Genomic DNA, 26,220 nt, shown 5'->3' on the forward strand with positions numbered 1-26,220 from the left:
TAGGCCAAAAGTTTGTTTTACCAATTATCAAGACATACGGGCAGTTGACAGTTTGCCATGGTTACTCATTGAAGTTGAATCTCCATATATGGAGACATAAGTTGCTCATACCATAGCAACCATGTTTTTTACAGGGCCTGGGATTGATGACATCAGAAATCTCCATATATGGGCATGAAAGGGATTTTGTTTCTGGAAATATGTCTGTGGGGTGCCACATTTGGAATAAAACACTTACATCACACATCTGGATATCCATACAGCCCATCTAGTTTGCCTGTGTCCATTTATGCCCATATATCTGATGACATTGGGACACTGATCTCCATATATGGGCATAAAACTTATGTTAATTAGTAAAGCCTGGGGATCTCCATATATGGGCATGAGGGGTACCCTAAAAGGGCATCATCTGGGAATAGCAAATATAGTTATCCTAGAAAGTGAAAATCTTACATCAAAGGCCATAACTACCTACCTACCACCATACTGCATTCCTCATTAAACTACCTACCAGTAAGATGCCTATAGGGAGAAAAGCAAAGGGCGAGGTTGCACCATTTCTTGGTCTTCTGGCCAGTGATGTATATCGGACCATTTAACCATATATGGAGACATCTGGTACCCAAAGATATTCACAGATATGGGCTTAATATTGATGACATAAGGGATCTCCATATATGGGCGTAAAAGGGATTTGGTTCCCCTGGCATCACAGGGATCTCCATATATGGGCATAAAATGGATTTGGTTACCCTGGCAACACGGGGATCTCCATATCTCCATATATGGGCATAAAAGGGATTTGGTTCCCCTGGCATCACAGGGATCTCCATATATGGGCATAAAAGGGATTTGGTTCCCCTGACATTACAGTGATGTCAGTGGCTGGTTCTACAGAGGGGATCTCCATTTATGGGCATAAAAGGGAATGTATGTATGATGATGTCAGATATCATAGACGTCATAGGACTTTCACATAACGAATAACTGAGTAAGCATGTAAACCCGTAAAATCTATATTTGGGCATGGCTGATTTATGACCTCATCATGATGACACGAGCAAACACAGCTGAATTGTATAAATGATCAGTTCAGAAACCAACAGAAGTATTTGACCAAGACTCTTCGATTTAAACATCAACAAAGGTGTGACGTTTGTTGATGGTCACAAAGGTGTGACGGACGGACGGACGGACGGACGGCCGGTGGAGGTTTTCATAGTAAACTGCTCCCTGACGGTCGCAATAATACCATCAACACCACCCTAGAGTCACTGGGAAGACCTGGAGAATAACCATAAAAATATCATCAACACCACCCTAGAGTCAAATATCATCAACAACACCCCGGAGTCACTAAGAGAATAAACATAACCATAAAAATATCATCAACAACACGACACGCGGGAGTCACTGGGAAGACCTGAGAGAATGAATATAATATCATCAACACTACCCTAGAGTCACTGGGAAGACCTGAGAGAATGAATCCCATTAACACATTGAGGAGGGACAGCAGCTTCTTCAAATGTCCCCCACTCGTGCCACGGCACCATGGAGGTGACGCAGGTGAAATGTTAACCTGCCGAAGATACGGAGCGCCGGGAGGTAGCACCTAAAGGGAGGTAGCACCTAAAGGGAGGAAGCACCTAAAGGGAGGTAGCACCTAAAGGGAGGTAGCACCTAAAGGGAGGTAGCACCTAAAGGGAGGTAGCACCTAAAGGGAGGTAGCACCTAAAGGGAGGTAGCACCTAAAGGGAGGTAGCACCTAAAGGGAGGTAGCACCTAAAGGGAGGTAGCACCTAAAGGGAGGTAGCACCTAAAGGGAGGTAGCACCTAAAGGGAGGTAGCACCTAAAGGGAGGTAGCACCTAAAGGGAGGTAGCACCTAAAGGGAGGTAGCACCTAAAGGGAGGTAGCACCTAAAGGGAGGTAGCACCTAAAGGGAGGTAGCACCTAAAGGGAGGTAGCACCTAAAGGGAGGTAGCACCTAAAGGGAGGTAGCACCTAAAGGGGGGTAGCACCTAAAGGGAGGTAGCACCTAAAGGGAGGTAGCACCTAAAGGGAGGTAGCACCTAAAGGGAGGTAGCACCTAAAGGGAGGTAGCACCTAAAGGGGGGTAGCACCTAAAGGGAGGTAGCACCTAAAGGGAGGTAGCACCTAAAGGGAGGTAGCACCTAAAGGGAGGTAGCACCTAAAGGGAGGTAGCACCTAAAGGGAGGTAGCACCTAAAGGGAGGTAGCACCTAAAGGGAGGTAGCACCTAAAGGGAGGTAGCACCTAAAGGGAGGTAGCACCTAAAGGGAGGAAGCACCTAAAGGGAGGAAGCACCTAAAGGGAGGTAGCACCTAAAGGGAGGTAGCACCTAAAGGGAGGTAGCACCTAAAGGGAGGAAGCACCTAAAGGGAGGAAGCACCTAAAGGGAGGTAGCACCTAAAGGGAGGTAGCACCTAAAGGGAGGTAGCACCTAAAGGGAGGTAGCACCTAAAGGGAGGTAGCACCTAAAGGGAGGTAGCACCTAAAGGGAGGTAGCACCTAAAGGGAGGTAGCACCTAAAGGGAGGAAGCACCTAAAGGGAGGTAGCACCTAAAGGGAGGTAGCACCTAAAGGGAGGTAGCACCTAAAGGGAGGTAGCACCTAAAGGGAGGTAGCACCTAAAGGGAGGTAGCACCTAAAGGGAGGTAGCACCTAAAGGGAGGTAGCACCTAAAGCAAAACCTTAACCCAAACCTCAGTAAAACTAACGTGGGTGAATATCTAACCTGCCGCGTTCTTTCACTCAGAACAGAAAAATAATCGTGGCCATCAGTGCTTTAGTAAAGGCCGGTAGAGAAGGGCTGGTTTTAAACATGAACGTGATTTAAAAGTTAGATTAGGAGTTAAATGCACTTTTGTAAATCTCATAACACTGCTGTCTATGAGGGATCCAAGACTTCCTGGTCACGTTGACGCGCGGGTTGATTTTATTTAACCCTTCAAATGCCAAAAAGCCGAACTAGTTCGCCTTTTTGTCGGCTAGCGACGCAATCCGGAGTGCCGATCCTGAACTAGTTCTAGAACTAGTAGCGACGCACGGCTTTAGTCCTTACCTGTGAGCTGATTATTGAAGCTGTATATGGTCCGAGGGCCGCCGTTGTTTACCGCGAACGCCGTCGTTGTTTTCCGCGGATTTATTCAATGTAATCCAATGCAGATGGCCAACTATAAGCCCCATTTCTCAGATTTTATGCTTTTCCGGAAGTGGACAGCCTTTATTCGCGGCCAAATAGCCGAAAAAAGTGCTTCTAACAATAACATTGGCCTAGAGGAAATGAAAGCCAAGGCCTTCCTTCCGGCATAGTGATGACACGCACGCAAGTCATCGCGCACGTCAATGCAGGGCAGGGCTTGCACAGCTATAAAGTTATTACTTATGGGCCCTCACTTGGCCATTCAGCAGGAGTTGGCGACATCTAGTGGTGGCAATAGATGTGTTCATTTTATTTTTATCGATCACCATTAACCGTTAGTGCTTTACCCATCATCATCAGACAGACAGTCAGAACTCACCCAGTGCGGCCACGGCGTACAGGCAGTTGACGATGCTGAAGTTGTCGAACTTGCTGCAGTCGCTGACGATGCTGTCGCAGAGCGAGTGGAAGTCTGGCTGCTCCAGGACCAGCCTCCGTCCCTCTGCCTCCTCCAGCGTCACACTGCTGAGGCTGCTGACGCTGCTGCTGTCCTCACCGCCCAGCGCCGGCGCCTGGGGGGTTGTTAGAACAGGTAGACATTATAGTGTATTATTATTTTATGCTTTAACTATTGAAAAACAGCAGATATACAAGCTCACAGCGCTGCGAGCTTGTAGATCAGCTATTTTTGAAAAATTTTGAAAATTCGAATTTTGACCCAATTCTATAAGTGTCTTTTGAATCCTGCTAAGATTTTTTGAAAAACCTATGTTTCTATGTCAGCAATATGGCTCGCCATCGTCAAAGAAAAGGTCCTTTTCACTTAACTGGAGCTCAGTTAGTCTGTTCTTGAGAGACTACTATGTCAGTGGTTCTCAAACCTTTTCATGTGAAGGACCCCCAAAATGATATTTATTTGGCCACGGACCCCCATCTCAAAATATTTAGTTCCAGGGACCACACAGAAGCAAAATTTGAGTTACAAACGTTTGCTTTAAAAATACATATATTCAAAGATTTGCACACATTTTCACGACTTTTTCAAAAATAGCAGATGTACAAGCTGTGAGCTTGTATATCTGCTAATTTTCACTGGATAAAGAAGCATTCAATAACTCTAGGCCTAAATGGGTTAACAAATAAGATGCCCAGGATTATTCAACATTTCATGGACAGGTGCCCATGGCAAACTGCCATTTCTGCCAGTCTTTTGAAGGGCTGGCAAAAAAGTAAATGTAATCCGAGTATGTCCTGTTCATTTTCACGATAGTATTTTCTTTCAGCCAGGACAGTTTTCTAACAATCGCGGGCCTCATTGCTTTTGTAACGGCCGGTAGAGAAGGCCGCGTTTTAAACATGAAGGTGATTTAAAAGTTAGATTAGGAGGGAAAAAATGCACATTTGTGCAGCAGCGTTACACTGAAGTGAATGGGTGTTTATGCACATTGTGCAGCAGCGTTAAACTGAAGTGAATGGGTGTTTTCTTTTTTTTTCTTCACCGCGGTAGCTTTGTACAGTAGCTACCCATTAATACAGTTTACTGTACAAACGCGCCGAACGCGCAATGGGCACACAGAGACTGCTAAAATTTAGCAAATCTTTGAATCTTTCTCTTGATCTTTGGAACAAAGTATTTTCAGATGGGGGGTCGGCTGTCAAATACATATCATTCTAGAGGTCCTTGGCATTAAAAACTTTGAGCGCCACAGATAAAGAAACACAGATAAAGAAACGGGCATCTCAGAAAACCACCAGCCTGGGTGCCAGCCTGTTCGCTCCGTTCCGTGATTTATTTTGTCTCTCTCCGCATCACAGTCTGGAAATGAATCTGATTGGGTGTAGGGCTGCACGGTTAATCGTTTTCAAACCGAAATCGCGATGTGAAATGTCGCGATTAGCGAATCGCAAAGGCCGCGGTTTTGGCGATTTTCTGCGAAGTTGACTTCCCAAGCATTATGCAGACGTTTTAATTTTAGAAATCCGTTCATAATTGACTAAGGAATGATCAAATCAAACTGTGGTGTCTTTCTTTGCGCATCGCCGGCCGCACCGAGGATTAGCATTACAGGTTGCTCCAATCTCCTCAGAGGAGAGGAGCCAAGCCATGAGGCATGACACTGTCTGTCTAACAGCATGTAAACGTGTATGATCCCTTCCAACGGAGTACTCCATGGCTACAGGTAGTGAATGTTCTGGTAATCATTATAAATATAACATCCTTAAATCCTTGTGCATAGATTAAATGCTCCCGTTTGTCGTAAGCTGAAAGTGAAAGTGATTTCAGTGCAACGGTGGCTGCTCCTCCTCCTCCACACATGAAACGTATGGCGTGTCTTAGGGTGCATTTTTTTGCCTTGATAAAACTTAAGCAAGGCAGCGACATACAGTACTTTCTTCCTTGACAATAATGAGGCAGACAAAACCATTACTGACATTTTGCTGAATATAAAAACGTTTTATATTGCTAAAGCAAAATAAAAGGTAATCTTTTGGAAATATAACTGAACTGAATCAAACCATTTACATGATTGCCAATTAGCCTAGTTAATAATAATCAATTTATTTTTAAATGTATTACACAATAAATATTCAACGGAAGCTTGACCTAAGGTAGCGAAATGATTTTCCTATGGTTAAAATAATTTATTATATCCTTTTAACAAAATCACTTATCCTACCTTGAAATACATATATAAATACAGGGGTTAAGGTTCTCCGTCCTGGGGATGGATTTCCGTCCTGAGGAGTCTCTAGGGGCCATTTATGAGATCGAGGCAGATTTGCCAAAAAAGAGAAAACAAAAAATGGGGGTGGGGGGGTGTAGCCATGGCCGTGATGTTAATAACATGACCGAAATCGTCAAAATGCAGCATAATACTTGCTAGTCAAGTCAAAATAAATTTCCGTCTTAGGATTTTTTTTTTTGCTTTAGCCCCTGTAAATATCGCGAATAAAATCGCAATCGCAATATTAGTCAGAAAAATCGCAATTAGGTTTTTTCCCAAAATCGTGCAGCCCTAATTGGGTGTTGTTCCAACGAATCAGAGCAGGGTTAGGGTAGCTACGTCATCAGCCAGCCAATACACACTGGTGTATTTGTCCCGTCTCGCATCACAAACCAATCGGAAGCCGCGGTGGCTGGAAAGCCGTGTTCTATGTCCCGCCTCCCCTTGGAGATATGAGGATTTCCAGAGACAAAACAAATGGCGGAACGGAGCGAACAGGCTAGAAAACCACTAGGATTTAGAAGACATTTGTAGGTATTTTTCAGATCTTAATGGGTTTACTAGCAAACCTGCTCTGAAAACCAATTAAAACTAACTGAATTGGAAAAGAAAACTGTCAAAACGAACTAAAACCAAACTATAATGTAAAGTCCAAAACCATCGTAACCGTGGTCACCTGTGCTGCTGCTGCTGCTGTGGTGTTCCCAGCTCCACTGCTGCCCAGCGACACTTCTGGACCCCCGCTCCCACTACTGAGGCAGAGACAAAACATTTATACCAGTTAACATATGCCGTTTCTAAAGCAGCTAAAATAGTGGATCTACAAGCCTGGAGACGTGTTGAGAGCTCGTAGATTTTCACCATTTGTTTTGGGGGCAAAAACAGATGTCTTATATTTCAAGTAATGTTTCGCATATTCTGCAACTTTCCGCAATTTCACTGCATAAAATAATAAATAAAACCTGCATATTCCATAGCGAAATCATGTTTTTTTGCTCACATAATCAATGATTTTAGTCAGCATAATCAAGGATTTCTGCCCGTGTTTTTTCTGGAGGGTCAATTTAAAACAACAACAACAAGGAACAGCTCAAAGCTACACCAACCTTGGCGCGGGCCCCGCCGGTGCCCCCCCTGGTGGCGGAGGCGGGCTCTGCAGCAGCTGGCCTATCTTCTGCAGGGCGATGGGGTAGTGGTTGTGGGAGATCTTGCCGGGGTTCTGGGTGAGCCAGCGCAGCACCTGCATTTATGTCATTCATTTAGACCAGTGGTTCTCAAACTAAACTCGGCACAAAAAGAAAGGAAACTTGACTTCGGTCCATTATATCTCCCCTTTAATAATACCAATTGGTATTGTGTTTTATATCATTTTTATCGTTGATTTGTCCCCTTTACAACGAGGTATAGCTTGTAAGCATCGGGCATTCAGGGCATGAGCTACACAGCCAAACGTGTGGGTAGTGCCGACCAACATTTTGCCAAAATGGCTTGCAATACTGTTCTGCTGGCATTTACTCGTTTTGGGCTGCCTTGATACTGAGCTTAAAATTAACAAAGTGTAAAAATGGCCAATATGTGTATTTTTTCTTCCTTATTACTGTGGGAGAGTGCAATCATTCAATGCACCAAGCAACAAAGGTGAACAACAGAAGAACAGTATTGCAGGCCTGCCAGGCCATTTTGTGCATGTGGTTTTTCTTTTTGGAGGGGCGCTACCCACACGTTTGGCTGTGGTGCTCATTCCACGAATACCATATCCTTACAAGCTGTACCTCGTTGTAAAGGTGACAAATCAATGATAACAATGATATCAAACACACCATACCATTTGCTTAATTAAAGGGAAGATATAAGGGACCGAAGTCAAGTTTCCTTTCTTTTTGTGCTGAGTTTAGTTTGGTTGCAGTTCCCCCTATATGTATGTGTGTGTGTGCGTGCTTCCTTGTCATGGGCAGGTTGTCTGTGGAAATGAACGCTGGCACTGTTTTGTGTCACCCAGCGCAGGTGACACAAAACAAAGTTGCAACTAACATTTCTCTACCGAAAATAAGTACCTGCGTGTGAGGTTTGTTAGCCAAAGCTCGTTTGGCATCAAAACTGTGGGATAATCTGAAAGAAAGAGTCTCATCTGCAGCAGGTGAGCTGTGTGTGTCTGTGTGTGCAAAATGCTATTGTAATACTATGGGTTCTTGATGTTGAAAAGCTCCAAGCAGATTACTTGTTCCCCCTTCTCTGCAGCAGTATAGAAGACCCAAAAGAGAAATTAGACATTTGCCCACTACCCAAACTAGTGAAAATAGCAGATCTACAAGCTCACAACATGTCGCTATACGCAGTGTTGTGAGCTTGTAGATCGGCTATGTTCACTACTTCTAAAATGTGTTTTCTAATTTATGGAATTTCTTAGATTTTTATTTTAGTTATTCATAACTAAATCATGAAACAAAATGTAGGAAACAATACATTAAAGGACCCATAAAAATAATTCTGTGACTCACAAATGGGACCCAGTGTTTGGGAACCAGTGTTGTAGACTATGTACAGTCTACATGGCAAGCCATGGGTTTATTATATAATATATATATATATATATATATATATATATATATATATATATGGTTGAAGCATTATGTCCTTATGCAATGTTACAGTATGTAACCTGATGCAGATGTAAGAACTGTTGTGTGTGTAATGTATTGTGTGTTATAGGTATAACTGTCTGAGTGTCTGTGACTGCCAAAATGCAGTTTTCTATGCATTTCAGGGGTTTTGACCCCCCTCAAAACCCCTAGTTTTTTTAATCTCTGGGGGTTGGCAACCCTAAGCATTACGTACCTCGTCAGGCTGGCGGGAGCGTTCGATCAGCCTCTTCATGGTGAAGAAGGTGTCGTAGCTCATCTTCTCGTGGATGAAGTTCCACGTCTTCTTCTTCTGGTGATGATGCTGCTGCTGCTGGGCGCTGTGCAGCGGGCCGCCAGAGGGGGCGCCAGAGGCCGCCGCCGTGCCGTAGTGGTGGTGTTGATGTTGGTGGTGGTGGTGGTGAGGCGGGTGGGGGTGGTAGTGTGGGTGGGGGTGAGGGTGAGGCGGGGGGGGCAGGGAGGACAGGTGGGGGGGCAGCTGGGGGGGCGTGTAGTGGTTGTGGTGGGAGTGGGCGGGCCTACGGATGGAGAAGAGAGACGTGCAAACAACATTAAAACCCATTTAGGCCTAGAATTATTCAATGCTTTAACCAGTTAAAAATAGCAGATCTACAAGCTCACAGCGAGGCACTCGGTGCCGCGCTGCGAGCTTGTAGATCTGCTATTTTTTAGAAATCAAACTTAAAGGGATACTTCACTTTCAAAACAACTTTTGGTCATTTTATTGTCTAATCAGGCTATTAAGAACACCCTGAACAGTTTTTAATTTACTTGATTCAATATTAACACATTCACCGTCTTAAGAATACCTTCGTACTCCCTCTTGCCATTTGTCTCCATAGACTTCCATGTAATTCATAGAGCACGGATCATGCACACTAGGGATGCGAATCTCGACCACTGAGGCGATACGATACGCACCTCGATACACTGCCAACGATACGATATAATTGCGATACATTGAAATCCTGCCGATACGATACATCACAATTCACTCCTGTTCCCGATACGATGCGATACGATTCACGATTCACCACGATTCAAGCCCACATCCCAAAATTTACAAAACATAGCGACTAAAAATGTATGAAATTTAAATTCAAGGCAATTTATTGTTTCACTGTAGTACTAGGCTCTGTCTAACAACCCAACATATAGTATTCTGGGAGAACACAAAGCTGCTGGCTATTGTAGAATTGTTTGATAACTAATCATATAGAAGGCCTATGTCATTATTAGTATATGTCTTCAACTGGGGGTCAGGGACCCCAATCCAGGGTTATTACAGGGGGCCTGCCAAATATTTGTGTGATACTTACAGTAGGCTATAATGCCTCGCCTACAGCGAGGGTCCCTGCTTGATCTCTGTCTGAGCTAAGGGGTCCTTGACCTGAAAAACAATAAAGTCCCTCCCTGGTTTGTATATTATATTATATGATATTATATGATATTATATTATATTATATTATATTTGATCCAGGATTATGCATTTTTATAGACAAAATGTTTTAAAACAGACCTACAAGCTCACAGCGCGTCGCATCAACGACGCATTGTGAGCTTGTAGGTCTGCTATTTTAGGTGCGACACCCTTGTACTGCGAAGTAGAAATTTTTTTTGTTATCAATTATTTTTATTTTCCATAACATAAAATTAGAGACATACATATGAATAGAACAAGAAAAAGTAAAACATTAATCAAAAGAAAAATGCAATTAACAGACAAACACAAACAATAGCAAAACAAGAAAAGGAAAAAGAAAACCCACCCACCCCCTTTCCCCGGACCAACACGGAATGTACAATAGTGCATGCCTGTGCTAGGCTGTTACCACTATATAGTGATTTCTTGAATCATAGCCTTAAGCTTATCTGCAATGTCCGACCACATATTAATGTTTTCTTCTTTTGCTCCGTGTAACCTTGCTATCGACTGCTCTAAATATACTATATCTAGAAAGGTTAAGGCCCACTGGCGAAACGTTAACGTATGAGGAGGTTTCCACCGCGTAGCTACCATCTTCTTCGCCGCCGTTAATCCAGCAAAGAAGATGCGCTTGCGTATATTGTTTAGTTGCAACTGTGAGACGTCATTTAATAAAAATAAAGAAGGAGAAGATATGATATTAATACTAAAAATAGTTGAAAGTTTTGAGGCAACCATATTCCAGAATGACGACACATTTGGGCATTCCCAAACCATGTGAAGGAAGGTACCAATACTATTTGAGGCGCAGAGAGTGCAGTTGGGATTATTCAAAATCCTCATAGCACATAGTCTGCGGGGAGTTAAATAAGTCCGATGAACAAAATTTAAATGAATTTGTTGATGGTCTGGATTTCTAGAAGATAGCCTAATGTTAGACCACACTGTGTCCCAACAAAAGTCAGGGTCCAAATTTGGTACATCATTCCTCCAAACAGTATCAACAGATAGGGGCCCATAACTACAGTCTAATAAAAAACCATAGAGGGTGGAAACCAAACCTCTTGTTCTGTTACCATCACAGATAAACTCATGGAAGGGGTGCAATCTAAGGGGAGCTTGCCATGGGACCCCATAGGTCCTCATGGACAATCTCAGTTGGAAGTAGAAAAAAAGGGTATTTCCAGGCAGATTGAAGATGTCACACAAATCTCGAAAAGGTCGTAAACCATTTCTATCAAATAAGTCCCCTAATGTACGAATCCCCTTAGCCCTCCACCTTGGAAAGCGAATGGGGCGATCCTCGATTAAAAGTCTTTGATTATTGAACACTGGGGAAAATAAGTTCCATTTACAATCAATCTTACACATCTTTTCAGCTGCTCTCCATACTGCCACTAAATGAGAAATGATAGGTCCAAAGCGAACTTTGCATTGATGTGTAGTTATGTTTGAATAGATAAGATCTCTCAATTCAACAGGCTGCACTAAACTCTCCTCAAGCTCTCTCCAAGAAACCTTATTTGCTGGGTTAAACCAATTTAAAAGGGGGCGGAGCGTGAAGGCCCAATAATAAAATTTAAAGTTGGGCAATGAAAGGCCGCCATCATCTCTAGCACGCTGTAATAGAGAAAGTTTAAGACGAGGGCGTTTCCCTTTCCACACAAACTTAGATATCGAAGAGTGAAGCTTATTCCAGTATTGCGGCGGTGGTGGCAAAGGGAGCATAGAGCTTACAAAGTTAACCCTAGGAAGAACATTCATCTTTATGATTGAAACTCGAGCTTGGAGAGAGTTGGGCAAAGATGACCATCTATCTAAATCAAGACAAATCTTATTTAGAGTGTCACCATAGTTGTTCTTAACAATAGCCTGAAGAGAGGGGAAAATATCTATGCCAAGATATTTGAATTGGCTTACTACTGGGATTATGGGCGGCAGGATAGCAGATCTCATCTGATCATTTAGAGGTAGAAGGGCTGACTTCGTCCAATTAATTTTGTAGCCGGAAATGGAACTGAACTGATCAAAGATTTGAAGGACATGAGTAATTGACTGTGGTGCATTCTCAATGAACAGTAGAATATCGTCAGCATATAGGGAAATGCGATGCTGTGTGTTGTTAATCGAAACAGGAGTAATATCTGCAGACTGACGCACTGTCTGAGCCAAGGGTTCGAGTGAAAGTGCGAAAAGGAGAGGACTAAGGGGACAACCCTGCCTCGAAGATCTGCCAATCGTGAATAGCGGCGAACAGATCTTACCGGTTAGGACCATCGCTGACGGATTAGAATAAAGTACTTTAACAAAATGTATGAATGAAGCACCAAATCCCATTTTATCTAGTACAGCCCACAGGTAAGACCATTCCAGACGATCAAATGCCTTCAACGCATCGAGCGACAACACTGCGGCGGGGGTCCTCAGCTCCTTAGCCCTATCGATGATATGCAATAGTCGTCTAGCATTATCAGAGGCTAGTCTAGTTCCTATGAAACCTGTCTGATCACAGTGTACTAAGGTGGTCATAAAACCCTGCAAGCGACGCGCAAGCACCTTAGCAAAAACTTTTAGATCAGAATTCAAAAGTGAAAGCGGTCTATAGCTTGCGCAATCTGTGGGATCCTTGTTCTTCTTCAACAATAATGATATAATAGCTACATTCACATCCCTGGAGAAAGAGCCACTTTCAATTGCATATCGAAACATGTCTAGCATCAGCTGACCTAGATCTTCCCAAAAGATGGCATAAAGTTCAGGGGGTATCCCATCCAAACCAGGCGACTTGCCCCTACGCATTGCGAGCACAGCTTCCTGTAATTCCGCCAGATGGAGCGGTCTATCTAAGGCTTCCGCATCCGCCTCGCTAAGGGTTGGTAACTGTATGTTGGATAAAAAATTATTGCATACTGCATCATCGTGAATGACCTCGGAGGTGTAGAGCTCATCATAAAAAGCACGAAACGTGGCATTGACCTCTTTGGGTTCTGTAACCATGGCTCCCGTTGTTGATTTGACACTAACAATATCAGCAAAATGCTCATTGGATCTAAGACGTAAAGCCAGTAAGTGACTGGGTCTTGCACTATTAAAATAGTAGTTTTGCCTTGTGCGTTTCATTTGAAATTCTGAGCGGCGCTTGAGAATGGAGTTAATTTCTTTCTTAACTAGCTCCCTCTGAGTTGCTGTACTAACATCAAAGTTATTTTGGAGAGAATTATCCAAAGTAGAAAACCGAGATTCCAATTCCACCAGTTTGGCTGACCTTAATTTTCTCTGAGTGGACGCATAGAGGGTTGTATTACTCCTGATAAAGCCTTTAATTGCATCCCAAAGAATTCTGGGATCCTCAACTGAGCCTGTATTGATATTTATAAATTCACGCAAACCAGTTTGAAACTGAGCTACAAATGCCGCATCGCGCAGCAGTGTGGTGTTAAACCGCCATCTAGGAGCTCTATCTATAACCTGTTTCAGTGAAGCAACACACAGCACCGCCTTGTGATCCGAGAGTGACATTGGGAGCAACTCTACCTTGGCAATTTTATGAAACAAGCTAACAGGGGCAAAAACGTAATCGATCCTAGAGAATGAAGCATGCCTACCCGACAGAAAAGAAAAATCTCTAACCGTTGGGTTCATTAAACGCCAGATGTCGAGTAAGCCAGTTGAGTTTGCCCAAGCACGTAGTTCTGCAGACGCTAGTGCTTGTTCTCTGCTTTCTACCCCAGTGGATCTATCTAGGTTATGTTGCCATGTTGCATTGAAGTCAGCACCAACAATGATTTTGAAATCCGTCAGTTCCAATAAGGTTTTAGTTAGTAATTTGTAAAACTCTTTGTCTAAAACATTTGGAGCATACACAGAGACTAGTGCTAGCATTTTACCCTCCAAGCGGATTTTAGCAACAGCTATCCTCCCGTCACTGTCAGACCAATCACCCAAAGAATCCAACCTAAGGTTACGTCTAGCCAATATGGCTACTCCCTTGGTTTTGGAAGAAGCAGCTGAAAAGGCTAAAACACGATAATGTTTATTAGCCAATCGGTTGGAATGCTCTTTTAAAAGATGAGACTCCTGTATAAATGCAAAGTCAATTGATTTAGATCGCAAAACCCCCAAAATGCTGGTTCGCTTATGCGGTATATTCGCTCCCCTTACATTGAAACTTAGAAATTTATATTCTGTCATAATTGTGGTTCAAACCATACGCACAGCAAGCACAGTAGAACATTTTAGAATTTCCTAGTTGGTCCCTCACAACAAACCTTCCCAACAGAAAAACAAAACAACCCCAAAAGGAACAGAAAGGAAAAAGCAACATCAAACGAACATAAAAAAACACATAACATTGAAGCTTGAGGGGGAAAACCCCATTAGCATCAGAGTGCACAAAAACAGTTCCCCACCCCATCAACCTATTAGTCAACCTTCATTTCACTCTGTCAGAGAGTGCAAACAAGTAACTGCCCAAAAGTAACCATACATTGCCCTCTGGTGGTTATGTAAATATATAACAGATCACCAAAGTAAAAACAACAACAACAAAAAAGTGCCTTCTTGTGGCTGAATAGCTCTCAAACATTCCATCAGCTCAAATTATGATCAATCTCCCCACTTCATATCACTTAAATAAATGAGAATGGTATGTTAACATTTCTAGTAAAGAAGGGGGAGAGAAAAAAGAAAAGAATAAAGGGAAAAAAAAAAAATTGAGGGGACTATAACAACTGTAATAATAATAATCAGTCCAGCATTAGGCCCACTTAGAATGTGATAAAGCCCTATAAGCCACGCTAATGCAAATAACCAAACACTTGTGACAGATAAGTGGAAATAAGGCTGTCACCACGACAAGGCACTAATATAATATTAATAATAAAAATAAATAAAAAAGGAAATCAGTGTATATGATATAAAAATATATGCACTTACATATGTAGTTAGAAATAGAAATTAAAAGCACATCCGGGGGGCCATATGCAGCAAAGCACACACAGTGTTAATGCATACTGCGCCACATACAGCCCCCCCATGCATCCATGCATACAAACCACAATTACTAATTAGAAGGGGGAAAAAAAGGAAAGAAAAGAAAAGTCTGTATACATAAGTATTTACATAAAACACAGTTATGTATGATCAGGAAACCATATACAACACAGCACACATAATGCATACTGCGCCATATACAGCTCCCTGTACATGCCCAAAAGGCCAGTGCAAACTTAGATAAATGTCAATCATATTAGTTAAGTCTGTTTCCGTCTTAAACAGTAAACTACCATACTTCAAACAGTGAACCTACCCAATCACGACTACAAAATAAATATCCCAATACAGAGCTCCCCTCTCCCCCCATCAAGAAATTAACATTTTAACAAGTAAATTAACATTTTAACAAGTAAAGTAGGTAAATAACTACCCCCCCCCCCCCCCCCCCAGACAGCGGATCCACAAGCACGTAGAGCCAACGCGCCACGAGATCGTACATCCGCCAGCTATTGAGATTAGAAAAAAAAAGGAAAAAAAAGAACGAGTCAATGAGCCAGGGAGAGAGAGAGAGAGAGAGAGAGAGAGAGAGAGAGAGAGGAGAAGCAGAGATAGGTAGAGAGACATAGAGAAAGGGCGGGAGAGCGAGTGGTCTCTGGAACCGCGGAGCCTTCACAATTTAGACCATATTATTTATATCTGTTTCACCTTAAACAGTAGGCTACATTACTCAATACAAAGGCCAAAGCCCAGTCTCGCCCTCCTACCCGAAAAAGTAGCGTTTTAGGCGGCATAAACGAACCATAAACTAACAACCAACATAGCCGCCATTACCTAACAGAAAGAGAGAGAGAGAGAGAGAGAGAGAGAGAGAGAGAAAGACACACACACACACACACACACACACACACACACACACAGCGAGAGAGAGAGCCAGAGAGAGAGAGAGAGAGAGAGAGAGAGAGAGAGAGAGAGAGAGAGGGAAAGCCGAGATAGATAGAGAGACATAGAGGGAAGACGATAGAGAGAGCAGGCTCCGTCCAAACCGCGACACGGAACACGTTAGACAAAGCCTAACAGAGAGAGATAAAACCCTCTAGACCTATATAGTAAGCAGCACAACGCTCAATAAGAGCAAAGAAAAGGAATACAATAATAACAAGAACAATGTCCATTATATTCAAACAAAAAAGACAGTGAATTATGCTTATAGCTTTAGCAGCCCTAAATCCTCTCTCCTTGCGGTAACCTAAATTAAAACGAGTAACACCCATCTGCTTACAGATCTTGTTAAAAAATAAAACAAATAAAATAGGTATTATGAAACGAAACACTTGAAAACACAACGTCCAGTCAGATGATGAGTCCAAAACAATAAGTAGGCTTACATTAACAACTCACCCTTTGGGGAGGAGGAGGAGGAGAGAGTGAGGAAAGAAAGACGCTGCGTAAAAGTCATCTCCAAAGTCCCAGCCAGCTTACCAACAGTCCATTAAAGGCAAAAGGATATCACATCGGCAGAATGTGTTTGAAAGCACGCGATCACGAAAGCAAAAGTGTCCCTGGTAAAAGTTAGTTCTCTGTAACTGTCGTCTCATCATCCTGCGTAGCTAGAGTCTCGTCCGCAGCACCTGGAGTCTTGAACTTATCCTTGCAAAAGGCCAGAGCTTCCTTGGGTGAGTTGAAAGTAGAAGTCGCCTCATCCACGGTTATCCAGAATTTGCTCGGGTGCCTTATTCCGTATTTAACCCCTTCCGCGGTGATGGAACGTAGGAATTCCTTTACTGGCCCGAAAGCTGCCCTTCTCTTCGATGTTTCAGCAGACCAGTCGGGGAAAATATACACCTTTTTGCCATTGTATGTCAGTTGGCCTGCTTTCCTGGAGAGCTGGAGTATGCGTTCCTTTACCCGGAAAAAATGGATCCTTGCCAGGAAAGCCCTTGGCTTATCAGAACGTGGATTGCCGGTCCGATGAGCACGATCCACCTCCGGGGGGGAGTCGGGAAACTCGTCGGGGAATGTTTTCTGCAAAAAAGACTGGATAAAGGCCACTGGGTCAGCCTTTTCTAGCCCAGGAGAGATCCCAATCACTCTTATGTTGTTCCTACGACTCCGGTCTTCTGCTATGACGAGCTTCTCCTCCAGATTAGCACATCTTCTCTCCAATTCAGTGATACACATCTGCAAACTGTCCATGGAGGAACCAAAGTTCTCAATGGCCTCCCCCTGTTCAGCCACGGTCGTGTTCAGCGTGGCGACTGCAGGACGCAGCTCCTTTCCGAAGTCATCAATCTTCTTCAGTAATTTCTTCTCCAAGCCAAGCATCATGGGTTGAATAAAACCATCCATAAACTCTTTCAGTGATTCCTTGAGGACCTCGCGCAGCATGCTCTTTGTAACCGGAGCGTCAGCGTCGCCCTGCATTGCGCCGGCCATGTTGTCGGCGTTTGCGGTCGGAGACCTGGTACTCCTCGACCTCGTGTTAATCGTATTCGGCATGAAACACGAAACAACTGCAAAAACAGACGCTCACCAGTGTTTTGGGCGTTTAAAGTCTCAAAAGAACTATAAAGGCAGTAAAAAATGGGCTTAAAAAATGTGAAAACTATGCACCTCCACAGAGCTCAACAAACGCGTCCTACTCGGTCGCCATCTTGTCGGAACTCCGTTATTCCCTGCGAAGTAGAAATTAGGCTTCTTTCCCAGAGCAGAACTAGCAGCAGAGAAAGTGAGAGTTGCTTGCATCAACAGGAAAGTTGTAGAACAGTGACAAATACTTTGTTTTAAACGCAAGCAGTAGTCCTACAACACCCAGCAACATGTTTGTTGTTTGTGTGCAGTTAATATAGCGCAGAAGATGATCTCAATCAATTGTCCATCGGAGATTCGCTAAGAAACGGCTGTTGATTACATATCACTCAGGCTGTGCTACTCTGTGACAACAATCAGCGCAGCGGACTTGGATGTTATAAAGCTAAGTACTGTACTACTAATCTTGCATCTTTTTAACCCGTGGGGCTGCTAATTTGTCTGTGTTGATTAACTCGCATTTCGCTGCACTGTCTGTCTCCCTGGTTGCCTGCATGCAGACAGAGTGCAGATGTTGTCCGTCTGTCCGAGTCGCAGCTCGCGTTAAAGACTGGCTTTTGGGGAGGGGGCTGAACGGCTGATGATGGTGCATTCATGGCGCCTCGGAAACACAGGATAGAATGAAATACTATATGGAAAAACCGATACAATCGCGGAATTTACCGATCCAGACACTCACGTTACGATCCATCACGATTTCAGCCGTCTATTGTACCGGTACACACTGAATGAACCGATTCACTCGTGTCGCGCACGTTTGTATCGCGATTACGATCCGTACCGGTATATCTTCGCATCCCTAATGCACACCCATGCCTAGATAATGCACGACGTGTGTCCACATTGCTCACAGCTTTCAAACAAAAACATCCGAATGGAAATCCGTTCAGGCATTCATGAGATACCAGCCATTATGTTTTCCTAAAATGTAAACAAAGATGGCTGCCATGTTTGAAAGATGGGGTTGCTATGGGGGTTAAACATGCAATTTCGCAATTGATATCATGCCTACTACATTTCTGGGGTCAATTTTTTTTTTTTCTTTTTTTTTTTTTTTGAAGTTACAATGGGTGTGTATGTGGAGAAAAGCCCATAAGGTGTTTCCCTGTTGAGAGTGGAATATCCCTTTAAGCCCTGTATGGGAAGCCGGCTTCCCATAACCAGTCACACAACTGTTTTTGTTCTGTTATTGGTCAATAAATCTATAGAGACAAAATCAAATTACAATTTCAATGTTGATTCTGCTACAGGGGCCCTACAGCACATATAATCAGCTGCCATTGTATTTTTCATCCATGCATTACTCATATTACATTATTATTACACATTATTTTTACTTGTTTTCATAGTTTTTCACCCTATACTTTTACATTACTAATATTACAGCACTGCTCTCACTAAAACATCTATATATACTGTAGATATACAGATATACAGCGCGAGGCGTTGTGAGCTTGTAGATCGGCTATTGTAGGGGAAAAAGAGCAGACTAAGTACAGAGTGAAAGGTCAAGTTTATTAATTATTGACGGTTCAAATTGTTAAATATCTGAAAACACAATAATTGACATGAATCCAAAATACACTGATGATTGTGCTGTCAAACAATGAAACTATATGGAATCTATGAACAGGTTGTGGGGGTCCCTGCTTCATCTCTCTCTCAACTAAGGGGTCCCTGCTTCATCTCTCTCTCAACTAAGGGGTCCCTGCTTCATCTCTCTCTCAACTAAGGGGTCCCTGCTTCATCTCTCTCTCAACTAAGGGGTCCCTGCTTCATCTCTCTCTCAACTAAGGGGTCCCTGCTTCATCTCTCTCTCAACTAAGGGGTCCCTGCTTCATCTCTCTCTCAACTAAGGGGTCCCTGCTTCATTTCTCTCTCAACTAAGGGGTCCCTGCTTCATCTCTCTCTCAACTAAGGGGTCCCTGCTTCATCTCTCTCTCAACTAAGGGGTCCCTGCTTCATCTCTCTCTCAACTAAGGGGTCCCTGCTTCATCTCTCTCTCAACTAAGGGGTCTCTGCTTCATCTCTCTCTCAACTAAGGGGTCCCTGCTTCATTTCTATCTCAACTAAGGGGTCCCTGCTTCATTTCTATCTCAACTAAGGGGTCCCTGCTTCATTTCTATCTCAACTAAGGAGTCCTCGGCCTGAAAACGTTGAAGACCCCTGGTATACACCAAGTAACCAGGAGTCAGAGATAGGGATGGGGCTCGTTATTTTTTATTGATAATGAGCAGCTTATTGACCCAGCTTATTGAGCCAGGCTTTTATCCAGCCCACGTAGCGTTTTTTAATATTTAGTGGAAAGATGTGTGATGGCAAATTCAGGATATAGCTGGTATCTTCTTTTTTTATTGGCCAGTTGTTGTGAGCTTGTTGCTGACAAATATCATCATGAAATCATTAAATATCATTAAAACAATCATTCATTAGTGTGCAATAAGTGTTAAATGTCGTTGTATTATGGATAGTAGATTGTTTAAACATGACATCATGGGCCGCTATGCTCGATAACAAGCTTGATTAGCCCAAAGCTTATTGATACTCTAATAGGGTAGTCAATAAATCTGTTATCGGGTTATCGAGCTAGGGCTCCATCCCTACGGCCGGAAAAATGCGTACATACGCGCGTACTGTCCGTGAAGACGCTTGCGTATGCGTAAACGCTCCAGGCTACACCAAGGAGGGAGTATATATGAGGAAGACCAGATAGTCTGTGTACAAAACGCATACGCGTGCTTAAAAATAGAACCGATCCTATTTTTAGGGAATGCGTATCCGTGGTTCGCGCTATCCGTACGCCTGGTGTAGCCGGCTGAATTGATATACATTGGATCTATCCAAAACGTGCATACGCGCGCACGACCCGCATACGCACTGACGCGCGCAAAACGGCTTGGTGTAGCCCGGCCGTTAGTCAAAGAGGTGCCATGGGGGGTACCTGGTATGATGGTGGGCTTGGGGTCTGCCCTGGTAGACGGGGAAGGAGGCCTGTGGTGGGGGGTGATGGGGGGGGTGGTGGGGGTCCAGGGCTACGCCCCCCAGCCTCCGCCCGGGCTTAGCCCCTCCTCCTCCTCCTGCTCCTCCTCTGTCTACGCCTCCTCCGCCTAGGGATGCAAATGATCCATTCGTTACATGTGCCTGCCATGCAATGGCAAAACACTTACCCAAAACCCCATTGACTTTCAATGGGGGAAAACTGAAAGAAAACTGAACATTTGGCGCCACATTACTCTGGCATACTTTTTGCGTAGGAACGTGATTTCTTTAAAACGTTCACACGACTTTGGACTTTTTAGACGGCCAATAGGGACGAGCTGTAATTGTTGATTTGTAGCCCCCTCATAAGTCTTCCAATTGGCTGAGCTTTAAACAGCCATAACTCCAGTTTGCAGCATGGCACCATCTCGAAACTTGTGGTCTGGACTTAGACAGCCAATAGGAACGAGCTGTAATTGCTGAAGCCCCACCCCCTCTGTTTTCCTATTGGCCGGGCTTTAAACTGCCATAAGTCCAGTTTGCAGCATGGTACCGTATCGAAACTCAGTGCCTGTACTTAAGACGGCCAATAGGTACGAACTGTAATTGCTGAAGCCCCACCCCCTCTGTCTTCTTATTGGCTGGGATTTAAACAGCCATACCTCCAGTTCGCAGCATGGTGCCGTCTCAAAAATGTGTGTCTCGAGTCTCGACTTAGAGGGCCAATAGGGACAAGCTGTAATTGCTGAAGCCCCGCCCCCTCTGTCTTCCTATTGGCTGGGATTTAAACATCCATACCTCCAGTTCGCAGCATGGTACCATCTCAAAAATGTGTGTCTCGAGTCTCGACTTAGACGGCCAATGGGGACGAGCTGTAATCGCTGAAGCCCCGCCCCCTCTGTCTTCCTATTGGCTGGGATTTAAACATCCATAACTCCAGTCCGCAGCATGGTACCATCTCAAAACTTGGTGTGTGTACTTAGACGGCCAATGGGGACGAGCTGTAATCGCTGAAGCCCCGCCCCTCTGTCTTCCTATTGGCCGGGCTTTAAACAAAATAAATTAGATGAATTGTCAACATCCTCCTACCTCCTACTGTGGTGCCGTAGAGGCGAGCGGGGTACATGCTGCCGCCGGCCAATAGGGGGCAGCGGGGAGCAACGGAGGGAGGCCGGAGGAGGGAGGGGAGGGGGGGGGGGAGGGGAGGAGAGGGAGGGGAGGAGGGGCCGGCTGGAGCGCAGGCTCAGGACGAGGCGACGCCCAGACCGGACAAACTGCATAGTAGAAGACCTGGTCCACAACCAGGAAGAAACACGGAACACCTGGGGAGACAGGAGAGGAGAGGTGTTACCGGAAACAGCAAGACTCGCCATCTCTGCCAAATTGTGTCATGTCCATGTACAGACATATTGATGACCATCAATCAGGGGTGTTTTTATGTTTGTTTTTTTGTTTGTTTTTTGATCATGTCTCTTTCATTAAATAAAATGTGTGTGTTTTGTGTGATCATGGTCTTGCTTAATATGAATAAATGAACAGTACTTTACAACTGTGGCTCCGATGATGCATCTTTTACACTAGCAGCAGTTTGGATACTGTGTGTTTGGAGGGGGAGTGTTAGTTTATATTTGGACATGTGTTGTTGGGATGAAGTGCAGCTGGGAACTCAATGCTTTGTATTTGCCTATTAATTATTGTTCATTGATGCTGCCGTCCGCACCCGTTTTAACCACCCAAAAACCATAATAATTTACAGAAAAAAAAATAATAATCCAGAAATTGTCAAGAGTCTCCCCCCCCCCCCCCCCCCTGTGCCCACCCTGAAGTTGCCAGGACCAGCCTATTTCTCTGTTCTGGCTCCGCCCCTGCCATCAATATGTCCCTACATGGACAAGTGTGTCGGTGGCCCGATTTGGCCTTGTCCGTGGAAACATTGTTTTACATAACATTACAATGTTCTTATTTTGTTCATTTGTTCATAAGACTCAAATGAATGTCAGTCTCCAGGTTTTCTTCAGAAGGTGTATGACACTGATTTACTATGACACTGTGTATGTGTGGCACATCTGGGATGCATCAGGAGTGTATTTTCATTTTACGGGGGACTAATCGAGTACTTATACATTTAGTGGTGTTTCTCTGGAAACCCCCAATCTGACACAGAGGTCGCAAGGTTGATGGTGTCTCACACACACACACACACACACACACACACACACACACACACACACACACGCACACACACACACACACACACACACACACACCTAACTGACAAAACCATAGGATTGCATGTGCGGTGAGGAATAGCTGGTCTACACATCCACATAGGACAGGTTGTGCATACATAGAAGTTGTTTAAAGGTAATCACTCACTCACTCACTCACTCACTCACTCACACTCTCACACTCTCACACACACACACACACACACACACACACACACACACACACACACACACACACACACACAGAGTAAATAAGACAGACAGACACACCCACAGACAGACAGACAGAAGCATGCTACCAGTAACATCTCTAGGATCTGTGTGTGTGCCTCGCATCAGAACACATACAACCCAACAGTGTGTGTGTGTGTGTGTGTGTGTGTGTGTGTGTGTGTGTGTGTGTGTGTGTGTGTGTGTGTGTGTGTGTGTGTGTGTGTCAGTCAGCTGTAGGCGTTGCCTCACACTGTCACACAACCTTTAGCATTAGCATAAAGAGGCTAGTGCAGCTTCTTCTCATAGTGGATCCCAGGGTCTCTGTCTGTCTGAGGGTTACTTTATGGGGGTCTAAATGGACCCTCACAGGTCTGGTAACTCTGACAGGGTACAAGCGGGTCCATTTGGTTCCATTTGTACCCTGTCAGACTTAAAGGGAGGACCTTGAAATGTGAAGGTTTGAGACACACTGACTGACTGAGCTAGTAGGCTAGCTCTGCAGCTAGAAGCAAGCAGGCTAACCTTCACACACACACACACACACACACACACACACACACACACACACACACGCTGACAGCTCGATCCCACGCTGTCTAGTCTCCACTAAAACCAACCAACCACCGATTATTGATCGATATATGATATCGATTAGAATCGATCAGATAACGATAATCGATCATTGATGTGATGACACAGCTGTCATTACATCATCCCAGGTGTATTAAAAACCATGCTGTTGTTTCCATTAAAGTGTATTTTTACATCATTCGTGTCGTGTCTTAGCTCTGGTCTATTATAGTTAGAATGAGTTCTGTCACTTCTCCTGGACGCTACGTCACCGCTGAGCCCTGACTGCTCACCGCCGCGGCACAGACTCTGGTCTGTAGGAGAAATAAAACATACTATTCCGCTCGTCACCGAAACATATACTGTTCTATGAAGTTTAAAGCCTGCTTTTCTGTGGCAACACTCTGAGCCCCCTGACTCACCTCTAAAATACACTTTATGGACAGAAAAGATGATATTTTCCGATTTTTCCACCGGAGGTTTTAGCTACCCAACAGCGCCCTCTACCGACCTTGTCGATAGAAATGTCCATTGAGCAGATTTTCACCTTATGGTGAAATATCCTCTTTTCTGGGTCAAAAAGTGTATTTCTGACGTGAGGTTGGGGCTCAGGGTGTTGCCACTAAGTAAAGCAGGCTTTAAACTCCATAAAACCGTCTTTGTTTCGGTGAATAGCGAAAGAACATTGTTTATTTCCACTACAGACGAGAGGCTGCGCAGCCTTCACCCGGGGCTCCGGGCTGTTCAGTGACATAGCGTTAAGGAGAGCTCCTAAACCTAACGCTATGGAGCAGAGCTACAGCACGGCTGTCAGCGCAGACATCATGTGTAACAGTAGGTTAGAACAACGTGATGTTTTCATTACCTCATAGCCTCGTTAAAAGCACCGTTCTGTCCTGTCTGTCGCTGTTTAAATGAGTCTTTCTGCCACTGCTCTGCTACTGAGCCCCGCAGGACGCCATGTTGGATCCTCCCCGGCATGCAACGCGGCCGGGCCGGTGTCGGGGGGAACCGGAAGGGGCGGGGGGAGCGTCTTTCCGCTTTCTTCTTCTTCTCTGGTTGTAGTTTTTACCTTAGATTCACCCACTACTGCTCACTGCTCACTACCGCCACCGCCCACTCTAGCGCTGAAAGCATATTTACTTTAGTAGATCATGTGAGATGTATTGATTTATTGATTGAAGACTTTATTCAAAGTTTTGCATGAGAAAAGGTACAGTTTTATGACAGTACAGTTCACTGGTGCAGTGTCAACTAAATGGAAACCGTAAAAAGAAGGGGGAAAAAAAGCTTTTGGGCTTGTTTCAATTGGGGGTCCCTTTTTCTAAAGTCATAATAGGCCTAATATTGAATGAGAGAGACAAATAGAACAAATAGAACTAAAGTATAGGCCTATATAAATGGTAGGCTATACAATAGTAAAGGTCAGGGGCAGGTAAGGTTACTAAGTTTACTGTCACCAGTTATGAATAGCAGCCTCCTGTAAGTGTTTATTCAGAGCGGTTTTAAAGGAAGTCAGGGATTTACACTCCTGTAAAGGGATATTCCACTTTCAAAAAAACTTTTGGTAATTTTATCGTCTAATCGGGATTTTATGAACACCCTGAACTGTTTTTAATTCGCTTGATTCAATATTTAGATATTTGATGTAAAAATGTTACCAGGGTGGTCTTTCCCTTTAAGGCCCCTCTACCTTGGGCCCTAGTAACTCATTAACTCATTCCCACTTGTCCCCCCCCCCCTTGTGACGCCGCCCCTGTCTCGTCTGTGGAATCCATGTTATAGCTCCATGGTGGAGTCAATCACACACTGATTGATTGATTGATTGATTGATTGATTGATTGATTGATTGCTTTATTAACAGTTTGTAAACAGTACAGTGGGTACTACAAATGTACAATGATGCTGAAAATATAACACAACAAGCTCTTAGGGCTTGTTTCCATTGTGGTCCCTGTTATGTGTATTCAATTCAGAAACAGAAATTAACACAATATCGTGTTATCCCTACGTGTGGGCTACATAAAGTACAGAGACTGAGACCTTTTACAGTTTTATTGCAATAATTGTCAATAGGTTATCATTTATAGTTATAACTTATAACAAGGATTACTCCGGTAAAGGCTGCTACAATGCAATATTAATGTGATTGTACTGTATTTTGTATTTCCACATTGGAAAAATGCATTGAGAGTATAAAAGGCATGCAGAGGGAATCTTTGCCTATTGCAGCCTTACGAAAATATAACAAGTAAAACAGTTTAACTCAATACATCTTAAAATACTGCATGAATGATATTAAAATAATAATAATAAAATAATATTATAGTTTGAATGAGACAACATGATTAGTACATGGAACAGGGCATACAGCCCCCTCTGGTGGAATATCTGACGTACAGCAACTACAGTGGTTCTCAACAAACCCTTTCATTTCCAGGAGCCCTAAAAATGATATGTGGAGTCGTGAAGGAGAGATACATTTTAGGCCATGGCTACACGGAGCTGGATATTTCTGAAGCTAGACATGTTTTTGTGCTGTTGGGGCTTGCAGCCACATGAAGCTGGATATTTTGGCCGCGAAGCTGGATATTTTTTAAACCGGATAAATAAGTGAAGACATTGAAAAATATCCGATTCACTGGATTCGTGTAGACACGGTACCCGGATATCTCTGAAGACTTTACT

The 26,220-nt window shown here is 43.8% G+C and overlaps 1 protein-coding gene across 1 annotated transcript in view; it reads right to left on the minus strand.

Annotated features, from left to right (window-relative positions):
* Positions 1-24,511, minus strand: part of fastk (Fas-activated serine/threonine kinase) — a 57,726-nt gene extending 33,215 nt beyond the window's left edge. Inside the window, exons 1-7 of the mRNA XM_080727128.1 lie at positions 24,398-24,511; positions 21,611-21,843; positions 20,484-20,649; positions 8,732-9,053; positions 7,003-7,136; positions 6,573-6,648; positions 3,550-3,742 (exon numbers count right to left, since the gene is read on the minus strand). Coding sequence (XP_080583254.1) covers positions 3,550-3,742; positions 6,573-6,648; positions 7,003-7,136; positions 8,732-9,053; positions 20,484-20,649; positions 21,611-21,647 — 928 coding nt within the window. The 5' untranslated portion in view covers positions 21,648-21,843; positions 24,398-24,511. The remainder of the gene's footprint in view (positions 1-3,549; positions 3,743-6,572; positions 6,649-7,002; positions 7,137-8,731; positions 9,054-20,483; positions 20,650-21,610; positions 21,844-24,397) is intronic.
* Positions 24,512-26,220: the final 1,709 nt, after the last annotated feature.

This window comes from Nannobrachium achirus, assembly GCF_963921795.1.
Source record: "Nannobrachium achirus genome assembly, chromosome: 5".
NCBI classification, from domain to species: domain Eukaryota; kingdom Metazoa; phylum Chordata; class Actinopteri; order Myctophiformes; family Myctophidae; genus Nannobrachium; species Nannobrachium achirus.